The 14,320-nt window shown below is 40.8% G+C and overlaps 1 protein-coding gene across 1 annotated transcript in view; it reads left to right on the forward strand.

Annotated features, from left to right (window-relative positions):
* LOC311100152 (sodium channel protein type 2 subunit alpha-like) overlaps positions 1 to 14,320 on the forward strand; it is a 156,785-nt gene that overhangs the window by 125,632 nt on the left and 16,833 nt on the right. The window contains exons 17-18 of the mRNA XM_084140932.1: positions 7,272 to 7,426; positions 11,340 to 11,513. Of these exons, the coding sequence (XP_083997058.1) occupies positions 7,272 to 7,426; positions 11,340 to 11,513 (329 nt within the window). The remainder of the gene's footprint in view (positions 1 to 7,271; positions 7,427 to 11,339; positions 11,514 to 14,320) is intronic.

Genomic DNA, 14,320 nt, shown 5'->3' on the forward strand with positions numbered 1-14,320 from the left:
TCCTCCGTGTGTTCTATCTCTCTGGAGGAATACTTGATGTATTCTTGGATTCCGACCGCCCCATAAAAAAATAAAAGATATAAGCTTATCCACTGAAGTGAAAAAAGACGGAGACATTGAAACAAATACAGAAATCTGGGCAATACAGTCATTTTGATACAATTCACTTTACCAGCTAAAGTAAAATGGAGAATACTCCATCTCTGAAAGTCCACTTTAAGTTTGCTAATTAGGGGAGTAAAGTTCTCATCATGGAGGGAAGACAAGGAACGGGTGATATTGATCCCTAAATATTTAAAGCCAGACTTGTACATATGAAATGGAATAGTATCCCCTGGAATTTTTTATGCTAATTCATTAATAGGAAAACATTCACTTTTTGAGAAATTAAATGTATAACCCGAAAACTCACCAAACCTACGCAGTAGGTCCACTACCTCAGGGACACAGATATATAAAAGCAAATCATCTGCATACAAGGAAACTTTGTGTTCCAGTCCCCATCTGTAGATACCATGTATTGAGGGTGTGTCCTTCAGCATAATAGAAAGGGGTTCTAACGCCAGGGCAAATAACAGAGGGGACATTGGACTTCCCTGGCGTGTGGCCCTTGATAATGGGAAATACTGTGAACGAAGTCTGTTTGTGATGCCTTGGGTGATGAGTACAACAGTCGGACCCAGGAAATGAAGTTTGCACCAAAGCCAAATTTTCCCAGTACAGAGAATAAATATTCAAATTCTACCCTGTCAAATGCCTTCTCCGCATATAAAGAGATAACTACTTCAGGAACATCCGAAGATGCAGGATAGTGCATGACATTAAGCAGATGTCGAATGTTAGAAAAGGAGTGGCGACCCTTAATAAACCCTGTCTGATCAGTCGATATGATGTCTGTCATAGTGTACTCTATTCGAGAGGCAAGCAATTTCGCTAATATTTTAACATTGCATTTAAAAGTGAGATTGGTCTGTATGAGCCACACTCAGTCGCATCTTTGCCGGGTTTTAACAAAAGTGTGATCAACGCCTCTATCAGGGTTTTGGGTAAAACAACCTGGTCCAGTGCGTTTTCAAACATTTCAAGTAGGAGTGGGGCCATTTTGGCAGAAAACTTCTTGTAGAATTCGATTGGGTAGCCATCTGGGCCAGGGGATTTCCCACTTTGCTTTGCTGTAATTGAATTAATAATCTCCCCTAACTGCAAAGGTTGATCAATTTCCTCTCTCTTCTCTGTACTAATGGTAGGAGTTTCCAAGTTGTCAAGAAAATCATTCATAATTGAATTGTCTTCAGGTGATTCTGACGTGTAAAGATCTGAATAAAAATGTTTGAAAGTATGATTGATTTCAGTGGGACTAACTGTTAAGACACCTGAGGTGTTGTGAATTTGAGGGATCAGCTGCGAGGCAGATTTGCACTTGAGTTGTTGAGCTAGAAGTCGACCAGCCTTTTCTCCATGTTCGTAAAACAAAACCGTGTGCGCGGAGTAGCTGCTGCTCAGCCTTATCTGTGGATAGTAAATTGTACTGAGATTGAAGACTCAGCCTTTCTTTGTAAAGTTCTGGTGATGGAGAGGTGGAGTATTGTTGGTCTAATTCCAGAATTGCGTCGATCAGCTGTTGTTGTTTAATTTTCCTTTGTTTATTGAGAAGAGAGGAATAGGAAATTATTTCGCCTCTAAGAACAACATTAAGTGTTTCCCAAAGTGTAGATGGAGAGATCGATTCTGTTTTATTTGTCTCAATAAAGACATCAATTGCATTCGATAGAATGGTGCAGAATGAATTGTTTGAAAGTAAAGATGAGTTAAGTCTCCATGGGGGGGTGATCTGTATAGTTCAATGTGAATGAGAGGTTGAGCGACAGAGGAGCATGGTCACTAATATTCTACCTTCTTAACAGAGGGGAGAAGGGCTTTATCTACGAAAAAGTAGTCTATTGTAGAATTAGAGTGGTGCACATGTGAAAAGGACTGGGAAAAAGGAATCTCCATGGATCGACACATCCCGCCTGGCTCATAAACGCAGACAAAGCGCTGGACATTTTTGAGGGAGATAATGATCTAGGGTTCGAGCGGTCCAAGTGTGGGTGGATCACACAATTCAAGTCGCCTCCAAAGATGAAATAGTGTGAGTTAAGATTGGGCAGCAAAGAAATACATTTGTTAATAAACTCAACATCATCCCAATTGGGAGCATACACATTTACAAGCAAAACAGAGGTGTGAAGAGAGAACCAGATACCATAACAAAACGCCCCTGTGGATCTGATATTATATCAGCAGCAGTAAATTGTACTTTCTTATGAATAAGTATTGCTGTTCACCTTGCCCTAGCATTTAATTTTGAATGGAATATTTGTCCTACCCAAGCTTTACGGAGTCTACCATGATCTGCTGTACACAGATGTGTTTCTTGTAAGAATGCTATATCAGTTTTAAAATTCTTAAGATGAGCAAATACTCTAGCCCATTTAACCGGACCGTTCATTGCCTTGACGTTCCAGCTTGTAAACCTAATAGCTGACCCCCCAACTCCCACCCCAATATCTGAATTGTCAGTCATAAAAAATGTAGATTACTAAATTATAACTGGAATAGAGATGAAAACCCTGTATAAGACCACCAATCATATCCTGTGACAAAAGAAAAAGCATGTACCGAAAAATACTGTTGAAGTAGTATATGTAACAATCAAATGGTTAATGAAGGCAAACAACGTCCCCCCACCCCACTGACATAAAACCCTCAAAATAACACAACAAAACACATCTACCATCCTCTGACCAGCTCTCTCCGCTCATGCCATGAACTGACATTTTACATTTACATTTTAGTCATTTAGCAGACGCTCTTATCCAGAGCGACTTACAGTTAGTGAGTGTGGTGTCGAGACAACGATGCTGATATGCTGTGATGACAAGAAATCCGCTGACACTGTCCTTGATTATAATGGTTTATTACATCAAAGATTACAGTATCAATTTACAGACTCCTGCAGAAATCTGGAGAACAACTGACCCAATCTCTAATATGTTATTCTCCCCGTCCTTTGTTCAAAACATGGTATTTATATCCTATGTAACATAATATGGGTGGTTTTTGATAGACCAATCCCTGGCCTCCCCATATCTCCAAATGTCCTCTATTCCAAGAAGCCTATGTAGTAATGCTTTCCAGATGTTTCAGCAAAGCAGAGAAAAGTTCATCTATCACACCATTTGCAAACGTCAGCAAAATCATAGACATTCAGTTGCAAACGCCATGCTCTTCGTAGGATGCAGCTTTCAGAGACTTGGCCTCTATTGGTTGTCATGATATATTGCGTCTTAGTTTTGTGCTCTTGAAGCACTTTGAAATTCTATAAAAAGTGCCTTAGAAATGTAATACATTATTATTATTATTATTATTATTATTATTATTATTATTATTATTATTATTGTAAAGCCCTAGTTATTTTGTTGCTTTGACAAAGTCATTTCTGAAGATTATTATTTATGAAGTGTGATTATCGTCAACCCTGTTACGGACAACAGTGTTACTTTATTCGGCACTTAATAGGCACTTACTATAGCATTTTTTTAATTTAACCTCTTGAGATGGGAAAACTAGGTTTTTATCAAGTTGAACATGTGCTCTTTATGACAGATTTCCCTTCACTGGAACTAAGGGGCCTAGCCCGAACCATGAAAAACAGCCCCAGACCATTATTCCTCATCCACCAAACTTTACAGTTGGCACTATGAATTGGGGCAGGTAGCATTCTCCTGGCACATCCGCCAAACCCAGATTAGTCTGTCAGACTGCCAGATGGTGAAGCGTGATTCATCACTCCAGAGAACGCATTTCCACTGCTCCAGAGTCTAATGGCGGCGAGCTTTACACCATTCCAGCCTGCTTGGCATTGCACATGGTGATCTTAGGCTTGTGTGCGGCTGCTCGGCCATGGAAACCCATTTCATGAAGATCCCGATGAACAGTTCTTGTGCTGACGTTGCTTCCAGAGGCAGTTTAGAACTCGTTAGTGAGTGTTGCAACCGAGGACAGACGATTTTTACAAGCTACACGCTTCAGCACTCGGCGGTCCCGTTCTGTGAGCTTGTGTGACCTACCACTTCATGGCTGAGCCATTGTTGCTCCTAGATGTTTACACTTCACTATAACAGCACTTACAGTTGACCGGGGCAGCTCTAGCAGGGCAGAAATTTGACGAACTGACTTGTTGGAAAGGTGGCATCCTATGACGGTGCCATGTTGAATGTCAATGAGGTCTTCAGTAAGGCCATTCTACTGCCAATGTTTGTCTATGGAGATTGCATGGCTGTGTGCTCGATTTTATACACCTGTCAGCAACGGGTGTGGCTGAAATAGCCAAATCTAGTAATTTGAATGGGTGTCCACATACTTTTGTATATATTGTGGATCTTAATCACACCACAGAGTCAATACTTTGTAAAAGCACCTTTGGCAGTAATTACAGCTGTGTGTCTTTCTGGCTAAGTCTCTAAGAGCTTTACACACCTAGATTGTGCAACATTTGCCAATGATTATTTTCAAAATTCTTCAAGCTCTGTCAGATTGGTTGTTGATCATTGCTAGACAACCATTTTCAGGTCTTACCATTCTAAAGTAGATTTAAGTCAAAACTGTAACTCAGCCACTCAGGAACATTCACTGTCTTCTTGGTAAGCAACTCCAGTGTAGATTTGGCCTTGTGTTTTAGGTTATTGTCCTGCTGAAAGGTGAATTAATCTCCCAGTGTCTGGTGGAAAGCAGACTGAACCAGGTTTTTGCCTGTGCTTAGCTCCATTCCGTTTATTTTTTATCCTGAAAAACTCCCCAGTCCTTAACAATTACAAGCATTGTGGTCCTCTGTAGCTCAGCTGGTAGAGCACGGCGCTTGTAATGCCAGAGTAGTGGGTTCGATCCCTGGGACCACCCATACCTAAAAATGTATGCACGCATGAGTGTAAGTCGCATTGGATAAAAGCGTCTGCTAAATGGCATATTATTTATTATTTTATACCCATAAAATGATGCAGCCACCACTATGCTTGAAAATATGGAGAGTGGTACTCAGTAACGTGTTGTATTGGATTTGCCCCAAACATAACACTTTGTATTCAGGACAAAAAGTTAATTTGCTTTGCTGAATTTTTGGCAGTATTACTTTAGTGCCTTGTTGCAAATACGATGCATGTTTTGGAATATTTTTTATTTTGTACAGCCTTCCTTATTTTCACTGTCAGTTAGGTTAGTATTGTAGAGTAACTACAATGGTACTCCTCAGTTTCTTCTATCACAGCCATTAAACTCTACAACTGTTTTAAAGTCACCATTGGCCTCATGGTGAAATCCTTGAGTGGTTTCCTTCTTTCCGGCAACTGAGTTAGGAAGGACACCTGTATCTTTGTAGTGACTGGGTGTGTTGATACACCATCCAAAGTGTAATTAATAACTTCACCATGCTCAAAGGGATATTCAATGTATGCTTTTTTTACCCATCTACCAATAGGTACCCTTCCTTGCGAGGCAGTGGAAAACCTCCCTGGTCTTTGTGGTTGAATCTGTGTTTAAAATTCACTGCTCGACTGAGGGACCTTACAGATAATTGTATGTGTGGGGTACAGAGATGAGGTAGTCATTCAAAAATCATGTTAAACACTATTATTGCACACAGAGTGAGTACATGCAACTTATTATGTGACGTGTTAAACAAAGGGGTTGAATACTTATTGACTCAAGACATTTCAGCTTTAAAATGTGTATTAATTGTGAATATTTCAAAAAAACATAATTCCACTTTGACATTATGGGGTATTGTGTGGAGGCCAGTGACAAAAAATCTCAATGCGGAAAAAGTCAAGGGGTGTGAATACTTTCTGAAGCCACTGTACATGAGGACCCATGTTTTCATTTAAGGCGTTCACTTGAGGCAAACTCATGTCACATTGGTTATGTCAAGCTTTGTCTCTCTTTCTCAGTGCCATGACTAATGGCTTCTCATACAAAATGGCCGCCAACCTAACAAACCACAACTCTCTGGACTTGTCTAATGATAGTTTGAGGGACTAAATCACCAGAAGGACCCTTCATACACTCAGAGAAGAGGTAGCAGCATTTCAGCAAAGGCATTTTGCATTCTTTGTACGCTCAAAGATCAGAAAATCTACATCCCATAGGAAATGCCTCTAATCCGAGGTCTAACTGTATATCGACAGGCCGATAACTGTAAATGCACAGTCAATAGGGCCTCTTGATTTCTTCTTGATGGCTGTTAATTGCTTGGCAGACGTCAGCGCCAGGGTGCTAAAACGTCTGCGGCTTCCAAGAAAGACCCTGAGAGCGTCGTTACAAATTGAGTTGCAAGTGGTCCGTTACCATAATCCCATCATTATTAAGTTTACAGGCAATACATTCATTTGGACGGGGTGCTCAGATGACTGTAATGGAGGAGTCCGGGTCGACTCGCCGGACATTATGGGTCGACTTCTCAAATGCGATTTCATAGCAGCCAGCCTGAGCCATTGTTCTGGCTGGAAAGCTTTTGAAGAGTCATTGATACCAGGAATATGTTGCTCCAAAGACACAGTCTCTTACCGAGTGATTAGCAAAGACATCGGGTCCTTATCCTCCTGGCTAGGCTGAAGCAGTAGCATGGATAAGTAGTGCAAGTTGTGCTAGCTAACGCTCGCAGGGGCTATGATCTCTGTATGCTCACTACTTCCTGGCATTACTTCCTGCTTCATGTGTATTAATAAATGGGTTGATTCAATTAGTATTTATGCAAACTCATCTTAAAGTAACTGTCCAGTATTTCCAGATTTCTATGAAATATGACCTATAATTAATTCATTATTAGAAATGAAATAGTTTTCCTTCCCAAAAATTGTAATTAAGTATGTTAAAAAGCAACTTTTCTGTGTTTGAATGGTGTGGACGTACCACAACAACAGAATGGTGTGGGCGTATACCGGTCAAATATTCAGTAGACCGCTGATTGGTCAGCTCTTCTCCAATTTATGCTTTGGCCACGAATATGAGTATAGGACTTGTCAACAACATTATTTGATTGTGAGTTAACAGATTTTCACTGGACAGTTACTTTAAATGCATCTGGAAAATGTTAGTCTTGAATACAAATTGGAAGAAAGAGACATGACGTGTCACTACACTTGTCATTAACTTTACATTCTTTCTTTAAAACATTGATGTTTCTATTTATCTCTATCTCTCTACTATCTCTTTATTTTTCTCTCTCTCTCCCCCAGTGTGCGTACGTCATTTCCAGTGCTGTGATATCCAAACCACGGAGGGCCTGGGCCAGGCATGGTGGCGGTTGAGGAAGACCTGCTTTCAGATCGTGGAGCACAGCTGGTTCGAGTCGTTCATCATCTTCATGATCCTGTTGAGCAGCGGCGCTCTGGTGAGCAGTGTGCATGCTGGGTAGGGGTCGTGTGGAAGTGGCGCCGGGCGGTCGGCTCTGCCTGCTGACTGGTAAATCTGCCAGGCTAGGCTACTCAGTGTGGGGTGAGACTGGGGAAGAAACAGGGGGAGAGGTTGGCACAGAGAAGTCTGACACGGACGGCCACTGTAATATGCAGTAAGTAGAGGCTTCAGGCTGTGTGAGATGCTTAGGAATAATCTCTCTGATCATACAAGTTGTTTGTTACCAATGTTCCCTCTAAGCTGCGTGCATCCATGGGCGCCCAGCTCCCCTTGGACTGCCGCGCAGAAGAAATATGAGCCCCCGCACATAAGCACGAGATTGAACTTCACCCAACTTTCTACAGTTTTCCCCTTTAGTTTCGCTCTACTGTGGGATTTGTAATCGAATCAACGCAATATTAGCCACATTCAATGTAATATACCGAAACAAAACGAAGTATGCAAGATTTAGTATGCAAAACTACCTGTGCAAGAGATTTTCTTGTAGGCAGAGCACATCGGAGTAGGATTCTATTGCATTGACAGGCACGACTCAGTCCCGTACTCTACACAGACCGGTGCGCCATAACCAATCAGAGCTGCAGTAGGCTTATATGCAAATAGTAATTGCCATATATGGATCTGTGCCATTCACTTTGAACTGGACTGTGTTTAGGTTACAGTATGAGCGGTCGCGAGTAGATGCGCTTGTTTTGAGTTCAAAGTGAAAGCTGTATGTGGCCACGTGTGTACATTTGTTCATATTCTTTGCTAGTTAGTGAGTTATTAGCTTTGAAAAGCGAGTCAGATAAAGAGCTTTTTATGTCTTAAAGAGGAAGTGTTGTATTTTGAGACGGTCTTGAATAAGCTAAGTAGCCAATTTCTAGTCAACAATGGGGGAGTGGTTGCTTCCAGTGGTGACCCACCTGTTTTGAGCCCCACCTCTTTAGCAAAAAATATATATATATATTTGTTTTTTTATATATAAATGTTTTGTTGTTGCCTGTTTTGCATGTTATTTTGGCATTATCAAAAATATCAGTTTGCAAACAATGTAAAAAAAAAAATCTTTGAGTTCATAAAGCCGCATACAAACATGGTCTCTTTTTTGCTTTCTTGAGTAAGGCAGCTCCAAAATGCAGGTGTTTCAGCCTAGCTCAGTGCTTTCTGTGGTGGTGGGGCAGCCAGCGAAAAATGCGGAGCGTAGGGGTTGGTAATGTTCTCTAGTTGCGCCGTGATTGGCTCAGTGTTCTGTCACTCATGGGGACACTACATCACCGAAAATCTACGGGGAGAGCTCAAAAATTAAATCCCCTTTGGTGCTGCCATAGAGTTACATTAGAAGTGCCCATCCAAAAAGGCTCAAGGTCATTGGCCACAAATAAAATGACGTCAAATCACGTTATATCTACCGTAGCTTTGATTGGACTGATCATGTCAACATCATACTTTCAAAATCTTAGCTAGCAAGCTAGACAAGCAGTCATCATCATGAATCAAGTCGACAATCTACTGGCAAATCCTTTTCAATCCTTGTCATATGAAGAGAAATTATAGAAAAAATGTATCGTGCTCATCGGCTATTGGACATAGACGTTACACAACAAGTTGTAAATCGCAAAAAAGTATTGTGCTCATCGGCCATTGGACATAAACATTACACAACAAGTTGTAAATTGCAAATGTAACCATGTGTGATTTGGAAGGAATCATTGGCTAACTAGTGAATGTATTGTGAATGTATTGTGTTGTGTTGTGTTGTGTTGTGTTGTGTAGTGGCTTTGCTGGCATGCATCTAAAAAAAAATCTGAGTTTGCCGCCCCAAGATTTACATGCTAAAATCGCCACTGGTTGCTTCCAACAAGAGCACAAAATGGGTACATTTCTAGCCATCTTTGAAAAGCAAGTCAGGTAGAGAGCTTTTTTATGTCTTAAAGTGGAAGTGTTGTATTTTGAGACAGTCTTGAATAAGCTAAGTAGCCAATAGGCAGAGCATAATTTGTCTGATTCTCTGTAATAATGGCATGGGAATAATAATGAATTGTATTTTGTAAAGTGGTTTCTTGCATCAAACACAACATTTTCAGTCACCTCCTTATCTGAAGGACAAGTGGATAAACAGGTTAATGTGAAGCCCTGCATGTTTTTTTCAAAAGTCTAATGGTATGTAGGCATTGAACACCACACATTGGCTGCTACTGTAGGCTGAATGATAGAACAGCTATTTCTATGTTAAAATGTTATGGGATGCGTTTTTCTCCATTGTAGGCCTACATTATGATCAAATAGCCACAGTAGCCTACTTGGCCACTGTTAAAACTGTAACTTAAAGCAGGTACAGCCTCAGTGTTCACAGTAAACGCGAGAAGACTTGAAATATGCTCAGTGACAAAAAAAATTGAGGGCACATTGTTTGTTACTTCATCTCTTTTTTATTGCTCTTTGTCTCCACAGTCATTGATTTACTCTAAGATCCAGGCTATTAAATAAGATAATAATAAGATAATCTCATCAAAAAGAAGGTTAGCCAATAAAAATAATAATAGTCACAAAATCCCATATTTGATGTCGGGAGGATGCTAACATGGATGGCTAACTCTTGATCAGCTTGTGTGATGTGCCAACCTTGGTCTTAGGTTGTAATAACACTAACACTGATGGGTGTTTTTGCATGAGCCCTCGTACACTATTTCCCTGACAGCACCCTACAACCCTCCAAGGACTAACACTGACAGCATTTGTTCCAGGGTGCAGCTCACAAACAAGGTCAATGACTCTTTCACCTGCCATTACAATCTAACACCAAGGTTGGCAGGCATGAATTGCCCAACATGGTAGAATTAGCTGATAATTTAAAGCAGGTGAAATTGAAATATATAAGACAAATTGTGGAGTCAGCTCAATGATTGGTCAAGCCTTCTCAGTTCTCCTCCTAATTAGCAGCGGATTGGTCAGAGCCCAGGGGGGAGACGTGTGCTCAAACCTCAGCTGTTCTACCAGTGCCTGCCTCTCCCCACCTCTCCCTTCACCCTCTTGGGTATTGCCCGGTCTGTGCCCGTGTGACGTTAATATAGGGCACGTGGTGGCCGAGCTCACGAGAGCAAAGCAAACAGTTTCCGACGACGCGTCTAGCTGGATAGGGCTCTTGTTCAGCAAAATCCCTCAATTTTGTTTGCTTGTTGTTTTCCCCTCTCTGAAAACACTTTCCTTCTGTTACAGAAAACCATGCAGAGGCATATTCTATGTATAAAGTATGTTAGTCGTTATAATATAAAGAATAGCCACACACTGATGAATGCTCCTGTTGTTTTATTGTGCAACGTGTGTGTATATGACAAATATCTAATTAATGACACACCCTGTATCACCTGCTTATGTTGAAACTATAAATATCACTGCATTTTCCATGTGGGATAAGCCTGACAAATACCTTTGGGTTGAAACGTTGCATAATAAACAACGGGAGCGTTCATCTATTACACCATGAGTTTATTTTTGTACCCAGCACCTGCAAGTCATTGGATGTGCATACACCATGTTTGAAATGAGTCATTATACATTATTGGACATTTTAGAGGTCAAAGTCCCTCATTCGTGAAATGTTATTATAAGCAAAATACCCTGTTTTCATCCAACTTTATTATCTAGGTAATAATGTTTATAATTGTGATGCAAACATTGCAGCATTATTATATACTGTAGCATATAAACATACCCTTTTTCCCGAAATCACTGAAAGGGTTTTGGGACAATAACATGTAAAATTCCCTCATGGGTACGATTGCTATGTACGATTGATTGCCGAGTAAATACGAGTCTAGGGGCGTTCCACTGTATTACAATATGAGACTAATTTACTATTTAAAAAGCAGTCCCTAATCATGACTCGTCTCTCTTGTATCTTTCACAAGGCCTTTGAGGACATCTACATCGAACAGAGAAAAGTGATCAAAGTGGTGCTGGAGTACGCCGACAAGATCTTCACCTACATTTTCATCCTGGAGATGCTCCTTAAGTGGATCGCCTACGGATTCAAGAAGTACTTCACTAACTACTGGTGCTGGCTGGATTTCCTGATTGTGGATGTAAGTGCAACGTTTATTTACAACCCCTCAGACATGATGATGAGATGATGATGTCATTTGCTTAAGCAGCGGCCCACTTCCCTTGATTGTGTTGTATAATATGTCCAGGCATTATCAATTGAGCTTGATCAGTTTGTCGTGTGTAATCTGTCCAGGCATTATCAATCGAACTTGATCTGTTAGTCTTGTGTATTCTGAAAACTGTGAATTAGTTTTGAGACATGGACAATGTGGAATCCTGATTTGTCTTTGTCTTACTTTGTCAATAATAGTTTTCCAAAACATTGAACATTATTGAGCCACTTCACTTTCTGGGTGGTTTAGCTGTCTTGTCAAACAGACATAGGGTCATTTTCCCGGATTCAGATGAAGCCTAATCCCGAACGAATAAGGATGCTCAATGGAGAATCTTTTCCGGGAATAGACTTAATCTGTGTGCTGGAAACCGTTTCATAATGTACAGTATACTGGTAGATACTGTCTGGGCAGGACTAGATGCATTTCGTGAATTCTCACCCGACCTACTGCGGTTCTCAAAAATGCTTTGTCCAAACAGCACAGCCCTGTAGCGAGTCTAGCGACCCCACAAAGCCCTGGGTTCATACGTCACTTATTTACATGATGTTTGTTACCACATTATCCTCAGGGAGAAACATGAGAGCTGAGTTCACGTCAGTAGTTTGGACATATTGGTCTGTGGCAGAGAATCTTTGGGCAGAGAGAGAGAGGTTTGAGCAATTAGTGTTTGCTCTCTGCACACAGACACACCGCACAAAGGGAGGGAGAGAGAGGGGACAGGGAGGCAGGGGAGGGAAGAAAAATAATTGAGAGAGAGAGAGCAGACTAGACAGATGTAAACAGCAGTTTCTCCCCGGGAAATCATGCGCCGAATACAACAGGTGTAGACATTACCGTGAAATATTTACTTACAGCCCTTAACCAACAATGCATTTATTTCTTAATAAAAAAGTAAAATAAAACAACAACAACAAAAAAGTGTTGAGAAAAAAAGAGCAGAAGTAAAATAAAATAACAGTAGGGAGGCTATATATGCGCCGAATACAACAGGTGTAGACATTACCGTGAAATATTTACTTACAGCCCTTAACCAACAATGCATTTATTTCTTAATAAAAAAGTAAAATAAAACAACAACAACAAAAAAGTGTTGAGAAAAAAAGAGCAGAAGTAAAATAAAATAACAGTAGGGAGGCTATATACAGGGGGGTACTGGTGCAGAGTCAATGTGCAGGGGCACCGGCTAGTTGAGGTAGTTGAGGTAATATGTACATGTGGGTGGAGTTAAAGTGACTATGCATACATAATTAAATGTCTCCCGCATGGCTTCATGTTTTATTATTGCCATGAAAACTGCCCAGTCAATACATATTCCCTATACATAGCTAGTTGGGTCTATTTCTAATGATAGATTATGCCTTAATTTGTCTTTGTTTTGGATTTGCAGCAGATGTTGTTCTATTTAATCTGCCATGTTGTCTGTGTTTCTTCAGGGCTATACATTGCCTTTTCTTCATGTACAGTTGAAGTCTGAAGTTTACATACACCTTAGCCAAATACATTTAAACTCAGTTTTTCACAATTCCTGACATTTATCCTAGTATAAATTCCCTGTCTTAGGTCAGTTAGGATCACCACTTTATTTTAAGAATGTGAAATGTCAGAATAATAGCAGAGAGAATTATTTATTTCAGCTTTTATTTATTTCATCACATTCCCAGTGGGTCAGAAGTTTACATACACTCAATTAGTATTTGGAAGCATTGACTTTAAATTGTTTAACTTGGGTCAAACGTTTCGGGTAGCCTTCCACAAGCTTCCCACAATAAGTTGGGTGAATTTTGGCCCATTCCTCCTGACAGAGCTGGTGTAACTGAGTCAGGTTTGTAGGCCTCCTTGCTCGCACACGCTTTTTCAATTCTGCCACACATTTTCTATAGGAATGAGGTCAGGGCGTTGTGATGGCCACTCCAATATTTTGCCACAACTTTGGAAGTATGCTTGGGGTCATTGTCCATTTGGAAGACCCATTTGCGACCAAGCTTTAACTTCCTGACTGATGTCTTGAGATGTTGCTTCAATATATCCACATAATTGTCCTTCCTCATGATGCCATCTATTTTGTGAAGTGCACCAGCCCCTCCTGCAGCAAAGCACCCCCACAGCATGATGCTGCCACCCCCGTGCTTCACGGTTGGGATGGTGTTCTTCGGCTTGCAAGCCTTCACCGTTTTCCTCCAAACAATAATGATGGTCATTATGGCCAAACAGTTCTATTTTTGTTTCATCAGACCAGAGGACATTTCTCCAAAAAGTACGATCTTTGTCCCCATGTGCAGTTGCAAACCGTAGTCAGACTTTTTTATGGCGGTTTTGGAGCAGTGTCTTCTTCCTTGCTGAGCGGCCTTTCAGGTTATGTCGATATAGGACTCGTTTTACTGTGGATATAGATACTTTTGTACCCGTTTCCTCCAGCATCTTCACAAGGTCCTTTGCTGTTGTTCTGGGATTGATTTGCACTTTTCGCACCAAAGTATGTTCATCTCTAGGAGACAGAACGCGTCTCCTTCCTGAGCGGTATGACGGCTGCGTGGTCCCATGGTGTTTATACTTGCGTACTATTGTTTGTACAGATGAGCGTGGTACTTTCAGGCGTTTGGAAATTGCTCCCAAGGATGAACCAGACTTGTGGAGGTCTACAATTTTCTTTCTGAGGTCTTGGCTGATTTATTTTGATTTTCCCATGATGTCAAGCAAAGAGGCACTGAGTTTGAAGGTAGACCTTGAAA

The sequence above is a fragment of the Coregonus lavaretus genome, assembly GCF_964263955.1.
Source record: "Coregonus lavaretus genome assembly, chromosome: 2".
In the NCBI taxonomy this organism is placed as follows: Eukaryota; Metazoa; Chordata; class Actinopteri; order Salmoniformes; family Salmonidae; genus Coregonus; species Coregonus lavaretus.